Source organism: Oncorhynchus clarkii, chromosome 20 (genome assembly GCF_045791955.1).
Source record: "Oncorhynchus clarkii lewisi isolate Uvic-CL-2024 chromosome 20, UVic_Ocla_1.0, whole genome shotgun sequence".
Classification (NCBI taxonomy): domain Eukaryota; kingdom Metazoa; phylum Chordata; class Actinopteri; order Salmoniformes; family Salmonidae; genus Oncorhynchus; species Oncorhynchus clarkii.
In genome coordinates, this window is record NC_092166.1 from 71,660,235 (window position 1) to 71,678,384 (window position 18,150).

General features: G+C 41.4%; 1 protein-coding gene across 1 annotated transcript in view; it reads left to right on the forward strand.

The window, feature by feature from the left end:
* LOC139376864 (luteinizing hormone/choriogonadotropin receptor) overlaps positions 1-12,902 on the forward strand; it is a 30,608-nt gene extending 17,706 nt beyond the window's left edge. The window contains exons 3-14 of the mRNA XM_071119826.1: positions 6-80; positions 412-486; positions 1,494-1,577; positions 2,242-2,319; positions 2,520-2,588; positions 2,703-2,777; positions 2,885-2,932; positions 7,785-7,970; positions 9,798-9,869; positions 10,827-11,023; positions 11,435-11,892; positions 12,203-12,902. Coding sequence (XP_070975927.1) covers positions 6-80; positions 412-486; positions 1,494-1,577; positions 2,242-2,319; positions 2,520-2,588; positions 2,703-2,777; positions 2,885-2,932; positions 7,785-7,970; positions 9,798-9,869; positions 10,827-11,023; positions 11,435-11,892; positions 12,203-12,769 — 1,984 coding nt within the window. The 3' untranslated portion in view covers positions 12,770-12,902. The remainder of the gene's footprint in view (positions 1-5; positions 81-411; positions 487-1,493; positions 1,578-2,241; positions 2,320-2,519; positions 2,589-2,702; positions 2,778-2,884; positions 2,933-7,784; positions 7,971-9,797; positions 9,870-10,826; positions 11,024-11,434; positions 11,893-12,202) is intronic.
* Positions 12,903-18,150: the final 5,248 nt, after the last annotated feature.

The window sequence follows — 18,150 nt, forward strand, 5'->3', positions numbered from 1 at the left end:
TTTAGAGAAATCGGTCAAAGTGTTGCCTTGGAAACTATAGAGACCCTTGCATTCAACAATCTTCTCGACCTCAATGAAATGTGAGTGTGTTTCCCCCCAGGGGTAGAACATGGATCCTCATAGCAGAGTTTAGTCTGCTTTCTTGTATGGGCTGATCTGTCTTCAAGATGGTGTTCTAGATTTGCAAGTGATGTATGTGACGTTTAGTAATATGTCATTGTAAGTGACGTATAACTAATATGTCAGCTTGGGTGACATACAGTATAACTAAAATGATTAAATGTCACTATTTTGACTTATCCTACTGAGACCATGTTTTGAATATATTGTAAAGGGACTGGCTGAAATCAAGTGTGTTCTGTATGTCAGATGTGTGCTGTATGTGACCTCATATACATTTTTGTTTCGCAGCTTCATTAAGAACATACGGAGCCTGGTGCACATCGCTCGAAGGACTTTCAACAACCTTCCTAAGCTGCGTTATCTGTGAGAGGCCTTCTGAACTTTAAGAGATACCAGAGACCATACCGTACTATACTATGCCTGTGTCACAAATGGCACCCTATTCCTATTATAGTCCACTACTTTGTATTCCCTTTATAGTGAACTACTTTTGACCAGGACCAAGGCTCTGGTCAGAAGTAGCGCACTATAAAGGGAATAGGCTGCCATTTGGGATGCATCCTATCTCTCTCTGCATAGAGGGCTTGTTCCACTCTAGATAATGCTACCTGTCTGGTTTATTCATTCACATACTTTCTTATACTCTGCTACAATGTACATGTTGACACTTTGACCTCACAATAGTTCATTTCAGTTCAGTAAATCTTTATTGTTCCCAGTGTATACACTGTATGTATAAAACATTATGAACACCTGCTCTTTCCAGGACATAGACTGACCAGGTGAAACCAGGTGAAAGCTATGATCCCTTATTGATGTCACCTGTTAAGTCCACTTCAATCAGTGTAGATGAAGGGGAGAAGACAGGTTAAAGAACGATTTTTAAGCCTTGAGACAATTGAGACATGGATTGTGTACAGTATGTGTGCCATTCAGAGGGTGAATGGACAAGACAAAATATTTAAGTTCCTTTGAACGGAGTATGGTAGTAGGTGCCAGGCGCACTAGTTTGAGTGTGTCAAGAACTGCTGCTAGGTTTTTCATGCTTAACAGTTCCCTGTGTATATCAAGAATGGTCCACCACCCAAAGGACATCCAGCCAACTTGACACAACTGTGGGAAGCATTGGAGTCAACATGGACCAGCATCCATGTGGAATACTTTCGACACCTTGTAGTCAATGCCCCAGCAACTCAATATTAGAAAGATTTTCCTAATGTTTTGTACACTCAGTGTATATTGTACATACAAAACATAGAAACCATATGATACAACATACATAATGGATAGCAAGACCTCGGTAAGGTAGAGCAAATAGGTTATTATTGTGTTATGAAGTAATATAATACAGTCTTGTTATGCATTAACAGGAGTATATCCAACACTGGGATAACAGTGTTTCCTGACATGACTTCTATCCATTCTCTGGAACCTTGGAACCAAAATTTTGTCTTGTAAGTATGTGAAGAAAAAAAGGGGTGCTCCAACAACATGAGAAGAGGTGCTGCCTTAAATCCTAGTGGAGTCCATAAGAGGTAGAGATGCCAAAACTCTCCATTAAAACAATTTTTTTATTCGAAATTCATTAAAAACACTGTGACTTTCATCAGACAGAGTCTTGTAAGTATGGGTCAGTCACTGTTGAAAAGTAAATATAGGCCTAAACAGTATTATATCAACTTAATCAACTTAATGGGAGACCAGATGCTGCTGGAAGTGGTGTTGGAGGGCTAGTATGAGGCACTCTTTCCTCTGGTCTAAAAAATATCCCAATGCCCCAGGGCAGTGATTGACACTGCCCTGTGTAGGGTGCCGTCTTTCGGATGGGACGTTAAAGGGGGGGCCTGACTCTCTGAGGTCATTAAAGATCCCATGGCACTTATCGTAAGATTAGGGGTGTTAACCCTGGTGTCCTGGCTAAATTCCCAATCTGGCCCTCAAACCATCACGGTCACCTAATAATTCCCAGTTTACAATTGGCTCATTCATCCCCCTCCTCTCCCCTGTAACTATTCCCCAGATTGTTGCTGTAAATGAGAACGTGTTCTCAGTCAACTTACCTGGTAAAATAACGGATAAATCAAAAAAATCTAAAATAATCAAAAATGTGTCTTACAGGGATATCTGTGACAACCTCTATCTTCTGTCAATACCAGTAAATGCTTTTGTTGGCATGACAACTGAATATACTGCAATGTAAGTACTGTGTTATTATAATGGCTAGACCTACTTTTTCCAATCCAAAGGAGTATATAGTCCTAAAAGCCTGAAGTGTGAAAATGATATTGCTATACTGAATGACATTTAAAGTCACTAACTCTCATTATTGCCTACTCAGGATCTGGGATCTAGGCCTTAATGCCAATGGTGTTAACATTGTTTTCTCTCTATTCCAGGAACCTGTTCAACAATGGCATTAGAGAAATACAAGACTATGCCTTTAATGGGACCAAGATAAATAAATTGTAGTATTTCCTATACTTTTAACATTTCAACTTCTTTTTTTACAATGATAGCAAATGGCTAAATAAACCTGTATCAATAAACAATGCTATTTACTTTGTTTTATGTGTTCTCAGGGTTTTGAAGAATAACCGAAACCTCCGAGTGATCCATAGGGAAGCTTTTAAAGGAGCGGTGGGCCCTAGGATACTGTAAGCGACACGCTTTAAGACTATCAATATTTGGTCTTTATTCTATGTTTCCTTTATTTAGTCAGGTTATCACAAGACTATATGAAGTCATGGTAACCTTCCCACAGCTGCAGGGATCAACTACCCATACTAGAAAGGCATGCAGTACACACACTGTAAGTCACTTTAGAAGTCGAAAAATGCATGCACTTCTGCTTCTAGCTCCATTGGAATTTGTACAGTACCAGTCAAAAGTTTGGACACACATACTCATTCAAGGGTTTTTCTTTATTTTTACTATTTTCTACATTGTAGAATAAAAACATCAAAACTATGAAATAGCACATATGGAATCATGTAGTAACCAAAAAAAGTGTTATATTTTATATTTGAGATTCTTCAAAGTAGCCACCCTTTGCCTTCATCCTAGCTGGAGGGGTGCTCTCATCTTATCTACCAACATAGACAGGGCTCTAACTCCTCTAGCTCCACAATGAAATAGGGTGCAGGCCAGGCAGCAGGCTGTTAGCCAGCCTGCCAGCATAGTGGAGTCTGCCACTAGCACAGTCAGTGTAGTCAGCTCAGCTATCCCCATTGAGACCGTGTCTGTGCCTCGACCTAGGTTGGGCAAAACTAAACATGGCGGTGTTCGCCTTAGCAATCTCACTAGGATAAAGGCCTCCTCCATTCCTGTCATTATTGAAAGAGATCATGATACCCCACATCTCAAAATAGGGCTACTTCATGTTAGATCCCTTACTTCAAAGGCAATTATAGTCAATGAACTAATCACTGATCATAATCTTGATGTGATTGGCCTGACTGAAACATGGCTTAAGCATGATGAATTTACTGTGTTAAATGAGGCCTCGCCTCCTGGCTACATTAATGACTATATCCCCCGTGCATCCCGCAAAGGCGGAGGTGTTGCTAACATTTAGGATAGCAAATTTCAATGTACAAAAAAAAAATGACGTTTTCGTCTTTTGAGCTTCTAGTCATGAAATCTATGCAGCCTACTCAATCACTTTTTATAGCTACTGTTTACACGCCTCCTGGGCCATATACAGCGTTTTTCATTGAGTTCCCTGAATTCCTATCGGACCTTGTAGTCATAGCAGATAATATTCGAATCTTTGGTGACTTTAATATTCACATGGAAAAGTCCACAGACCCACTCCAAAAAGCATTCGGAACCATCATCGACTCAGTGGGTTTTGTCCAACATGTCTCTGGACCTACTCACTGTCACAGTCATACTCTGGACCTAGTTTTGTCCCATGGAATAAATGTTGTGGATCTTAATGTTTTTCCTCATAATCCTGGACTATCGGACCACCATTTTATTACGTTTGCAATTGCAACAAATAATCTGCTCAGACCCCAACCAAGGAACATCAAAAGTCGTGCTATAAATTCACAGACAACACAAAGATTCCTTGATGTCCTTCCAGACTCCCTCTGTCTACCCAAGGACATCAGAGGACAAAAATCAGTTAACCACCTAACTGAGGAACTCAGTTTAACCTTGCGCAATACCCTAGATGCAGTTGCACCCCTAAAAACTAAAAACATTTCTCATAAGAAACTAGCTCCCTGGTATACAGAAAATACCCGAGCTCTGAAGCAAGCTTCCACCAAACTGGAAGTCTTCCGACTAGCTTGGAAAGACAGTACCGTGTAGTATCGAAGAGCCCTTACTGCTGCTCGATCATCCCATTTTTCCAACTTAATTGAGGAAAATAAGAACAATCCGAAATTCCTTTTTGATACTGTCGCAAAGCTAACTAAAAAGCAGCATTCCCCAAGAGGGGATGGCTTTCACTTCAGCAGTAATAAGTTCATTAACTTTTTTGAGGAAAAGATCATGATTACTAGAAAGCAAATTATGGACTCCTCTTTAAATCTGCTTATTCCTTCAAAGCTCAGTTGTCCTGAGTCTGCACAACTCTACCAGGACCTAGGATCAAGAGAGACACTCAAGTGTTTTAGTACTATATCTCTTGACACAATGATGAAAATAATCATGGCCTCTAAACCTTCAAGCTGCATACTGGACCCTATTCCAACTAAACTACTGAAAGAGCTCCTTCCTGTGCTTGGCCCTCCTATGTTGAACATATTAAACGGCTGTAACGTTCTTTGTCGGGCGAAAGAGAGGAGGACCAAAATGCAGTGTGATGATTATCCATTTTTATTGAATTCTATACAACGAACAAAAACAATAAACTGAAAAAATGAATTTTAGAAAAGGCTGTTGCGCAGCAACTCACTGCCTTCCTGAAGAAAAACAATGTACACGAAATGCTTCAGTCTGGTTTTAGACCCCATCATAGCACTGAGACTGCACTTGTGAAAGTGGTAAATGACCTTTTAATGTCATCAGACCGAGGCTCTGCATCTGTCCTTGTGCTCCTAGACCTTAGTTCTGCTTTTGATACCATCGATCACCACATTCTTTTGGAGAGATTGGAAACCCAAATTGGTCTACACGGACAAGTTCTGGCTAGGTTTAGATCTTATCTGTCGGAAAGATATCAGTTTGTCTCTGTGAATGGTTTGTCCTCTGACAAATCAACTGTAAATTTTGGTGTTCCTCAAGGTTCCATTTTAGGACCACTATTGTTTTCACTATATATTTTACCTCTTGGGGATGTCATTCGAAAACATAATGTTAACTTTCACTGCTATGCGGATGACACACAGCTGTGCATTTCAATGAAACATGGTGAAGCCCCAAAATTGCCCTCGCTAGAAGCCTGTGTTTCAAACTTAAGGAAGTGGATGGCTGCGAACTTTCTACATTTAAACTCGGACAAAACAGAGATGCTTCTTCTAGGTCCCAAGAAACAAAGAGATCTTCTGTTGAATCTGACAATTAATCTTAATGGTTGTACAGTCGTCTCAAATAAAACTGTGAAGGACCTCTGTGTTACTCTGGACCCTGATGTCTCTTTTGACGAACATATCAAGACTCTTTCAAGGACAGCTTTTTTTCATCTACGTAACATTGCAAAAATCAGAAACGTTCTGTCCAAAAATGATGCAGAAAAATGTATCCATGCTTTTGTTACTTCTAGGTTAGACTACTGCAATGCTCTACTTTCCGGCTACCCGGATAAAGCACTAAATAAACTTCAGGTAGTGCTAAATACGGCTGCTAGAATCCTGACTAGAACCAAAAAAATGTAATCATATTACTCCAGTGCTAGCCTCCCTACACTGGCTTCCTGTCAAGGCAAGGGCTGATTTCAAGGTTTTACTGCTAACCTACAAAGCATTACATGGGCTTGCTCCTACCTATCTCTCTGATTTGATCTTGCCGTACATACCTACACGTGCGCTACGGTCACAAGACGCAGGCCTCCTAATTGTCCCTAGAATTTCTAAGCAAACAGCTGGAGGCAGGGCTTTCTCCTATAGCGCTCCATTTTTATGGAATGGTCTGCCTACCCATGTGAGAGACGCAAACTCGGTCTCAACCTTTAAGTCTTTACTGAAGACTCATCTCTTCAGTGGGTCATATGATTGAGTGTAGTCTGGCCCAGGAGTGTGAAGGTGAACGGAAAGGCTCTGGAGCAACGAACCGCCCTTGCTGTCTCTGCCTGGCCGGTTCCCCTCTTTCCACTGGGATTCTCTGCCTCTAACCCTATTACAGGGGCTGAGTCACTGGCTTACTGGTGCTCTTTCATGCCGTCCCTAGGAGGGGTGCGTCACTTGAGTGGGTTGAGTCACTGATGTGATCTTCCTGTCTGGGTTGGCGCCCCCCCATGGGTTGTGTCGTGGCGGAGATCTTTGTGGGCTATACTCGGCCTTGTCTCAGGATGGTAAGTTGGTGGTTGAAGATATCCCTCTAGTGGTGTGGGGGCTGTGCTTTGGCAAAGTGGGTGGGGTTATATCCTTCCTGTTTGGCCCTGTCCAGGGGTATCATCGGATGGGGCCACAGTGTCTCCTGACCCCTCCTGTCTCAGCCTCCAGTATTTATGCTGCAGTAGTTTATGTGTCGGGGGGGCTAGGGTCAGTTTGTTATATCTGGAGTACTTCTCCTGTCCTATCTGGTGTCCTGTGTGAATTTAAGTATGCTCTCTCTAATTCTCTCTTTCTCTCTTTCTTTCTCTCTCTCGGAGGACCTGAGCCCTAGGACCATGCCTCAGGACTACCTGGAATGCAGGACTACCTGACTAACTGGACTACCTGTGCTGCTGCTCCAGTTTCAACTGTTCTGCCTGTGATTATTATTATTTGACCATGCTGGTCATTTATGAACATTTGAACATCTTGGCCATGTTCTGTTATAATCTCCACCCGGCACAGCCAGAAGAGGACTGGCCACCCCACATAGCCTGGTTCCTCTCTAGATTTCTTCCTAGTTTTTCCTAGCCATTGTGCTTCTACACCTGCATTGCTTTCTGTTTGGGGTTTTAGGCTGGGTTTCTGTACAGCACTTTGAGATATCAGCTGATGTACGAAGGGCTATATAAATAAATTTGATTTGATTTGATGACAGCTTTGCACACTCTTGGCATTCTCTCAACCAGCTTCACCTGGAATGCTTTTCCAACAGTCTTGAAGGAGTTCCCATGTATGCTGAGCACTTGTTGGCTGATTTTCCTTCACTCTGCGGTCCAACTCATCCCAAACCATCTCAATTGGGTTGAGGTCGGGTGATTGTGGATGCCAGGTCATCTGATGCAGCACCATTACTCTCACTCTTGGTCAAATAGCCCTTACACAGCCTGGAGGTGTGTTGGGTCATTGCCCTGTTGAAAAACAAATGATAGTCCCACTAAGCGCTGTGTAAGGGTTATTCTACAATGTATACAATAGTAAAAATAAAAACCCTTGAATGAGTAGGTGTGTCCAAACTTTTGACTGGTACTGTGATATCCTCAAAAACCTTTCTGAACCCTTTGCCATGTCTATAATTAGAGCTCTGATGAATGACTGAGTGAGTGAGTTCATTAGTGAGTGAGATAATTAATTAATAAAAACTTTATTATGATTGTGTTTTCACTGTATGTTTTCCAGAGATGTCTCGTCGACGGCGATAGAGACTTTGCCATCCCATGGCCTCAATTCTGTCGTGGAGCTGGTTGCCCGTACAGCCTACGGCCTAAAGAGACTACCCCCTTTCAGGGATCTGGGCAACCTGCAGAAGGCACACCTCACCTACAACAGCCACTGCTGTGCCTTACTCACCTGGGACACACACAGGTGGCATAATTCCATTCACCAGAAGAGGCTGGTGGGAGGAGCTATATGAGGACAGGCTCATTGTAATGGCTGGAATGGAATGGTATCAAGCACATCAGACATATAAAACCACATGTTTGACCCTGTTCCATTTCAGCAAGCCATCCTCCTATAGCTCCTCCAACCAGCCTCTTCTGATTCACACCAGGGGCAAGTGTCAAAGGCAGGATTTGAACCTGGGTCTCCCACAGGAGAAACCAGTGTCTTGACGTTAGAACAAGAGGAAACTTGCTTTAGGGCTGACGGACAGGGATTTCCTATTTTCGAGGGATATAACTAGTAATTAAGTGGGCTATTCCTAGTAGAAGTTTGGAATTAATGAGACAATGGTCTTCAATGCCCTTCAAATGAATCCCATGAATTGTTTACAGGATGCAGCTGGAATCAGTCTCTTGGTCATGGGTTAAAGATAATGTAATCTCGGAACCCAAAACTAAGTAGTGTTTGCTGGCCAGCTAGCAGTCTATCACAAGAGACTAAATATATTGTATCTCATTTTAGGTTGGGGGCCGGGGTGCATGTTCGATGCGTGCCCGTTTGGTTATCCGGCCCTGTGTGTGTGTGTGTGTGTGTGTGTGTGTGTGTGTGTGTGTGTGTGTGTGTGTGTGTGTGTGTGTGTGTGTGTGTGTGTGTGTGTGTGTGTGTCTGTGACGCAGCTCTCATGCCAGTCTCTCCTTATTGCTGTTAACCAAATCAAATATTAATGTCCTAATATAAGTGATACTCTACCACTGCTTTGTGATTATGTCTTGAGAATCAAAAACATATGTCTCTCCGACTGACTGTTTCCCCAAAGCATATCAGTACAAGATCAAAGCATGACCGCGTTGCAGTTCCTCTGGAGACAGGCAGCAAGAGGTTGGGGGCCCACAGATAGCATATGATAGCAAATTGTGTAGAATTGTAGGACATTTGCTTTAAAACTGCAACATGTTCCCTCAGCCTCATAGCAAAAATTTGTAGAATAGCAGGAAATTCGCTTTAAAACTGCAATATTGTATAATAACATTGTAAAACTGCCAATTTTTCTCTCTGCACCATGGCAAAATGTGTTGAAATGAAAGAGGTCGGTGCCCAGGGTCCCAAATGTGGTAGTTGGCTCTACACACACACACACACACACACACACATATACAGCTGTATTTTCATGAAGTGTAAGGACTTTTTGGAGTGTAACATTTTTGGAGCATTAAAAATTATATTTTCCCTAACCCTAACCCTAACATTATACCCCAAAACCCCTTTCACTAAGCCTAACCCTAACCCCAACCCCCCCTGAATGTTCAAAACAGTTCTTGTTTTCCTACCTTTTCAGGATATTAAGGTAAAATGCTAGGACATTGGGGTCCTGATAATGTAGGAAAACAAGTGCACGCACACAAACAAACACACACTTTGTCTCGCTCTCTCTCTCTATCGCTCTTTCTCCCATGCCCCCTCTCTCTTTCTCCCATGCCCCCTCTCTCTTTCTCCCATGGCCCTTTTACTGTAATCTTTCAAGCTCGCAGTTCTAACAACACAGGATCATTAATGGGAACAATATCTGTTACAGTCTGTTGCAGTTCATCAATGAGGTTCACAATGAAATCAAGACCAGACACTCATGGTAGTATGCTCCAAATATAGAGATGGAAAAGAGAGAACACCTCCTATCTTTGTGATCATGGCTTCTGTGATGGCATAGACAGTGCCATTGTTGGCTATCTTGTGGCAAGTGCGCCATCTATCAATCTCTATGGCTCCAAGCTGATTTTGAACACAGGTTTAATTTACCTCTCTCTCCCCTAGGGATTCTCCAATCAATGCAGCACAACATAATGGATCTAGGCCTACGTATTGTGATGACAGTCCGTCTGAAAAGTGAGTTTCTTTTTCTTCTTCGTTTACTACTGCAGTAGTTTAAATGTTCAGTGCAGCCATTTTTATCTCAATATCAAATCATTTCTGGTTAACAATTTTGCGACTTATTGTGATTGTTTTAAATTACAATTGTAAAAAATAATCAAAAATAGCTTTTTAGTAAAGGGCAATTTCTCAAGCAAGAATTTTGAGTGGGGAGGGGAAAACTGAAAATGTGCTGTTATTGGCAGAGAGGTTTGGAACTCTCTTTCTTATTGATCTATTAACTAATGTACCGCATGGTGATGTCACCATGAAGGCCAAAACTCCATCCCACCAAAAACACAACTCTTACACTAAAAGGGCGTTATCATAATTTTCACAATTTCATATTATTATTCCATTCCAACCTCATAGTGTGGAAATATATATTAAACACAGGAAAATCACGTTTTTGACTGCACTGGGCCTTTAAAAACTAAAGTCTGAGTTCCCCAAATAATTATTCATTACATCATGTAATTGCTAAGTTCGTAGATTCATCCGTTTTGACTAAGAGACATCTTCAGTGAAGGTGCCTTAATTGCCTAATTCCTAATTTGAGTAATTAATCATCTATTGATTATGACTTTTCAGGGATCCCATTTAAACTATCTGATTAGAAATGCCACTACTTGTCTGAACTAAAGTGAACTGTTTTTCATCCAGTCCTGCAATACTAGTGACACATCATGATCAATCATGACCTTTCAGTTATGACCGTTCATCTCTCCACTTTTGAACTATGGAAACAGGTTTTTCTATCATTGTAGCCTCATATTACCAGACTAATTCATGTAAGTCCACAAGATCCGTCTAGCTCGCGACACTAAATGCATTGGTCTTCGGGGAAAAATAAATGTCAATATAATTATACAGTCATAAAACTTTAGTGACCATTGACCTACTCTTTACAGCTCTCGCTTCCTGTACCACCAGGTTTCCAGCTGGTATGGTGGACTCATCCGACACATCCCTACTGGTGGAAATACATGGAACAAACGAAGATGTCGAAGATGAGTCCTACGGAGGTGTGGATTTCCAGTATCCAGAACTAGGGTTAAACTGTCAGACCAGACCAACCCTCCAGTGTACACCAGAGGCTGACGCCTTTAACCCGTGTGAAGACATAGCAGGTAGAATCAAGAATTGCTGCCCTCAACTCAGCTTAGTCCCTTAGGAAAAGTATTTGAATGCAGGGTTAAAAAGACAAACTGGGAAAACCCTCATTCACACTAATAGTCTTTAGACGTTTTAATGTTATTTCAAGCAGTCAAGAGGTCAAACTAACGGACATGTTTTGGTAACAGCCTTTTACTGAAAGAACAGAAGGCCTAGGCATGATGCACAAACATTCAGAGATTACTTTGTCGTACGGTCTCCTTTCCACTGTTATTTTACTGTTTTACGATCTTTATTTCTTAATAATAATAAAATAAAAATGGTATCTAATGTTGTTGCGCACCATTAAATATATTTTCTGTAAGAAATGTGTTATATAAATGAAGTTTGATTGAGTTTGACTGCTTTTCCTTTGTTCACTCCAGGTTTCAGTTTTCTTAGAGTCGCCATCTGGTTCATCAACATCCTGGCGATCATTGGCAACCTGACAGTCCTCCTCATCTTCTTCACCAGTCGCTGTAAACTCACCGTGCCACGCTTCCTCATGTGTCACCTGGCCTTCGCTGACTTCTGCATCGGCGTCTACCTCCTTATGATCGCCGCGGTCGACCTCCACACCCGAGGCCACTACAGTGAGCACGCCATCGATTGGCAGACGGGAGCAGGTTGTAGTGCGGCGGGCTTCCTGTCTGTGTTCGGTGGGGAGCTGTCGGTGTACACGTTGTCGACTATCACTCTGGAGCGCTGGCATACGATAACTCATGCCTTGCAGCTGGAGAAGAGGCTAGGCCTGGCGCAGGCTGCTGGCATCATGGCTGGAGGGTGGTTGATCTGTCTGGGGATGGCCATGCTCCCCTTGGTGGGGGTCAGCAGCTACAGCAGGGTATATAATACACTGTACTATTAAAAATTAACAGAACAATGGACGGCAGAGTATACCTAGTGCTTCTGAACAGAATAGTGGCTGACATTTTCTGTTCATTTTTCAATGATTCTACATGTTGAATCCACGCAAATAGTCACCACTAGTCTGCACCCAGCAGGTGGTTGCTATAACACACTGCAGCGACAGAACGCAATGACCGTCCATCGTTCTGTGTGTGCTTTACATTATTTTCCCAGAGGAGAAGATTGGTTAGGACACACTTTTTCATTACTGCTGTATATTAAATAACACAATAAATATTTTCCAGGTGAGCATGTGCCTTCCGATGGATGTGAAGACTCCTCTGGCCCAGGCTTTCATCCTCCTGCTCCTCCTCTTCAACGTGGGGGCGTTCCTGGTGGTCTGCGTCTGCTACGTCCTCATCTACCTGGCAGTACGGAACCCCCAGTTCCCCAGCCGCAGTGCAGACGCCAAGATCGCTAAGCGCATGGCTGTCCTCATCTTCACCGATCTCCTCTGCATGGCACCCATCTCGTTCTTCGCTATATCTGCAGCCTTTAAGGTTCCGCTCATCACTGTCACCAACTCCAAGATACTCCTGGTGTTGTTCTTTCCTATCAATTCCTGTGCCAACCCTTTCCTCTATGCCATCTTTACTAAGGCTTTCAGGAAAGATGTCTATCTGTTACTGAGTAACATGGGCTGCTGCGAGAATAAAGCTAATATGTACAGGATGAAGGCCTATTGCTCTGAGAATTTGGTGAAGGGTAGTTCTGGGAACAAGGGGACTCTGATTTGTACAACACTAAGGATGGACCCTCTGCCATTGCAGAGCCAACAGACGAAAGACGATGGAGATTTGGGGACAATCTGAAATGGCACCCTATACCTGAAATACATTTTTTCAAAGAGGATGAAGAATAGACTAAGCTTTTTATTTTGTTCTATTCATTATCATCAACAGTAGCAACAAGTGACCTTACAGTATTTTGTAGTGCAATTCACTGGTTACTACAGTCTTACTGGGGGGGTTATTGTTCAGATGGGACTTTTCTTTCACTTTTTCCTTTAACTGGCTCCTACAGTAGAACCAGGATTGTCTGCAATTTACTGTAAAACGGTAAACAATTTTGAACATTTGAACTCCCATGTAATTCTCATATGGCTAAATGTGTCATTCAACCAAATTGTATTTAAATAAAACAACATTTTCTGTTGGCATCCCAGACTTGCTTGGTGAATCAATGCTACACTATGTACATGTTTTGTAACAGAATAACTATTCAAATATAAAAATGTATTTATTTATTTTACAGTCATGTGGAATATCTTCAAGCAGAGGCTGTCTGTAGACCATTAGAATGAGACCAGTGTCCACAGGCAGTGGTGTCGTGTCTTTGGCTATGCCGGATTAAGTGATATGACATGCTATTCTATAAAATCCTTTCTCCGTAATTAATATTACCTGATTGAGCTCATCATGTAAATGTAATTAACTAGAGAGTCGGGGCACCACAAAATAATATTTATAGAGCTGTTATCTCCCGAATAAACTCTTAAAGACTAATCGATTAATCGTCACCTTAATTCAATCTGAAAGTTGTAAATTCTTGGTTATCTTCACGAACCCTGGCTAACAAGTTGAATCAGCAATACAAAATTGGGTTTAATTATTTATTTACTAAATACCTAACTAATCACATAGAATTACATATACACAGAATTAATCATAACTTGATTACAAATTACATCATAAAGGAAAACGTCCCTAGCGGGCGGAACAGATATGACAGCTTTTTACACAAAAGAAAAGGAAGAAGCTGTGCACTGGTAAATACAGTATCTTATGCATTCTAAATTACCTCCCATTTGGAAAAGGAAAATGCAATAAATATTTACTCTGAGCTGCGCTTCGGTAGGTTGGTGGTAGATGGAAGGCCGTGTTGCCAAACCGAGTCCTTTGTCCTTTGAAGAATGTCTCTGGTAGTCAATTGGATACGTTGTAGTAACGTCGTTGTGTGATAGCCTGGATACTCTGTCTGTTCCTTCCTAACCCTCGTTTGCAGCTGCTGTTGCTAACTCAACGGCTAGGATGTATCACTTCTGTAGTGAATAAGAGTTCAAAGTTCATACCATTCGCAACCAAAGCTCACGCTGATGTTGGCTTCGTTCTGTAGTTATTATCTGAACCATTCTGACATCGGACCGTCGTCCTCACATCCTCAGAATAGGAGGTTATGTTGTCGTCAAGGCTTTATATAGTGGAGCGAGAAGGGTGTGTCTGAAAAGTTTTATAACCCATGACTCTTCACAGGGGCGGGGCACTGATTGAGCAGAGCCCTAACCTTATGAAAACCCAATTCTCCATTTTAGAAGCTAAAATCACATTTCATCCCATCACGAATAATTTCATATTCAAACATTTAAATTGAACAACAATTCCATGTGAATCCGATAACTCTGATGTGTAGACTTTCCACTGTAGAGTTTATGTCATCTTATCATTGATGAGAGTGTCTCAGATGACAACCGAACTGACATAATATTCATTAAGTACCACCGCATATGTTCAATTGGTCGGGATTACCAGAATATAGTTAATTTCCCCCCACCTTCTGATGTTCCCAGAATATCTATGTTAACCAAAGGGGTTTGCAAATGTAACATCTGGAGGGTAGAGAGAGGAAAAAGGGGGGAAGAGGTATTTATGACTGTCATAAACCTACCCCCAGGCCAACGTCATGACAGTGGTTAGACCAAGTGTAAACCAGCCTTGCATTTCACATAAGGCTCAGTGGCGACCCGTCATTCAGGGCAGGTGGGGCAGAGCCCCACCTATTTTGAGCCCCACATTTTTTGCAAAAAAATACTTATTTCAGAACAGCGAAAGCTTGACTTCAGTGAGTTCAAGACAACTGGGAAGTCGGGAATAAATGAGCTCTGACTGGGAAAATACGTTTCGAACTGTCATCCAACTTGGAATTGTACATTCGGCATCTTTCTAGAGCTACGACCTGAAGATCAATGACATCATGATTCAACCTTGTTTTTTTCAGTTCCCAGTTGTTTTGAAAGCGCCATAAATTCAGAGAATACCAGACTTTGATGAAAAAAGTTGCCCACAAAGAACCGCTGCGTCACCTTCCTGTTCAAGTGAGCACAGCACAACAAGGTGTCTAAAAATGTATTGTATGCTGCTGCATAAATTATGTAATATTCCAGGGAGATATGTATACTGTAGCTAGAAAGTAATACTAAGTGTATGTTGTGTAGTAAGATGTTAGTAGCCCATGCGTCTCACCATAATAATTTGGTCTATTTACCGCTCTTAATCTAGCCTATTATTCTGACCTGGTGGTGCACATGTAGCCTATAACCTGTTTTAGAGAAATGTAATCATCAAATATTATAAGAGCTTTCATTGTCTGCTTCAATACCCCCTTTACTTATCCTATGGTTCTGACTTGGTGTACAGGGAGAACACTGTAACAACGGCCCATGTTTTGAATTCTGTCGCTGTACATTTCAAAAGTGCTAAACAAATAGTTGTATTGACTATGTCCGTCCTAGCTCACTCTTTAATGTCTTAATCGAAATTACGGATAGCCTCTTATCAGCTTGTTGTCCCCTTACGTCATAGTTTGTACACCTCAATTGTCATTAGAAACCACATTTGTTTAAACAAATCAGCCATATCAGCTTTTTTTTTTTAAAGGCAGTAAATGAGGCTGAATGAACTGTTTGGCTGCCAGACAAGGCTCAGCTGATAGCCAGGTGTAGCAGTGGTAAGATGTTGGGACTGCTGTTGGGACAGCTTTATGTAGGCCCTAACAGTTTGTGGGCACCGTTTGTCACCGTTATAGTTCAATTAATGTATTGTTTAGTGTTGTGTTGTAGTGACTTTGCTGGCATGCATCCCACTTTTTCTTGTTGACCTTACCAAGATTTACATGCTGAAATCGCCACTGATAAGGCCAAAGGTCTTTCTTTGTCTATTTTGCTTGAATAGCAGTACTGTGCTCAATAGTCAAAAGGCGGTGCACATATGAAAATGGGTCCCCATTAATATCAGATAACGGTGTGTTATTATAAAATGTGTTGTAAATGCGAGCCTATCCTTAATTGTTCTAATCTTAGTAAAATCCCCTATTGTCCATGGACAGGAGACGATGTTTACTTTTGTGAGGATTAAAAAATGTGAATGGTTAGATCATTCACACATCCACACATCCACACACTGACTGTACAAAACATTTGGAACAGCTGCTCTTTCCATGACATAGACTGACCAGGTGAACCAGGTGAAAGCTATGATCCTTATTGATGTCACCTGTTAAATCCACTTCAATCAGTGTAGATGAAGGGGAGGAGACAGGTTAAAGAAGGATTTTTAAGCCTTGAGACAATTGAGACAGGCATTGTGTATGTGTGCCATTCAGAGGGTGACTGGGCAAGACAAAAGATTTAAGTTCCTTTGAACGGGGTATGTTAGTAGGTGCCAGGTGCACCGGTTTGAGTGTGTCAAAAACTGCAACGCTGCTGGGTTTTTCACGTCAACAGTTTCCTGTGTGTATCAAGAATGGTCCACCACCCAATGTACATATAGCCAACTTGTCACAACTGTGGGAAGCATTGGAGTCAACAAGGGCCAGCATCCTTGTGGAACACTTTCGAGATCTTGTAGAAACCATGCCCAGACTAATTGAGGCTGTTCTGAGGGCAAAAAGGGGTGTAGCTCAATATTAGGAAGGTGTTCCTAATGTTTTGTACACTCAGTGTACATCCATGTACACTTCACAACTGCTGCTACCAGACTCTTATTTACTATTGCTAACACTACACAATTCAAACACCCCCAAATCCTCCTTTCTCTGATACATGTGTGAATATTGTATTATAAATTGTGCCTTCCTGCATTATACTTGTGCTAAAATGTCTATTATATTCTTATATTGTATTATTTCTTATTGTTGTTGCATTGTCGAGAAGGATCTTGCCAGTATTCATTTCGTTGGACAGTGTATACCATACATATGACTAAGAAAACTTGAAACTGAAACCTGTTTTAGGCATACATTTTATTGTTTTATCATTGCATTATTGGTAGAACAGTGCACAGTAGTCTCATTTATCTACTCAAGGCACAGTAGGCTAATCAGCTATTGCAAATATTTGCTGATCAAAAAGTGCTGATCAACATGTAATAACGAGATCAATATGGGTAATCATTGAAGGGAATGAAGAGTAACCGCCCAAAAGTGGGATCCCTCAAAAACCTCAAGTGACATCACCAGAAAAGTTTACCCCGCCTTCCAGAGAATCATTACAGTTCTCCTAGCAGCAGGATATTATGCTGGAAGGACGATCCCGGATGTATATATATATTTTTTTAAAGTAAGAGTCCCCCTGCAAAGACATGCAACATTTTGGGAATATCGATGTTCTGTTTAGGCTATATTTAAAGAAATACATTTGTAAAAAAATATATGTTATTGGAATTACTCAAGAGTCTGGAAAACTTAAATTGGTCTCTTTTCCTGAATGCCTGGTTTAATACAGTGCTTTTGACTCCTTCCTCCACCCCCTCGATTGTCCTCAAAGCAACACTGTATATAAATGACATATTGGCTTACAGTGAAAAACTATTCTTTGTGCCAATGTAAAAGTTTGGTTGGGAGTACTAGTAGGGTCTGTAGAATCTATATATGGTGTCATTTCATAAGGGACTAAGGTCAAAACACCCAACAGGACTTTTAACTCTGCCCCTTCCATTGCCCTCAATGCAATAGGGTATTTCTATAAATAATAAATAAATGTATGACATCTATAATAATGAAATATGTTGATTTCTTCAGAGGGACTGTGTTGTACGGTCTGCTTGTTGTTACTGGTTCGTTTTGAGATACAACTGCAAACTTCCAGGAGTAGCCACAAACCAGTCAGTGTTGAATTTGCCATCATGTTGAAAGAACTACAGATGTACAGTATATACACTGAACAAACACATAAACACAACATGCACTTACAGTTCATGTAAGGAAATCAATCAATTGGAATAAATTCATTAGGATCTAATCTATGGATTTCACATGAATGGGAATACCTTTTTAAAAAGTAGGGGCGTGGATCAGAAAACCAGTCAGTTTCTGCTGTGACCACAATTTGCCTCATGCATCACGACATATCTCCTTTGCATGGAGTTGATCAGGCTGTTGATTGTGGCCTGTGGAATGTTGTCCCACTCCCCTTCAATGG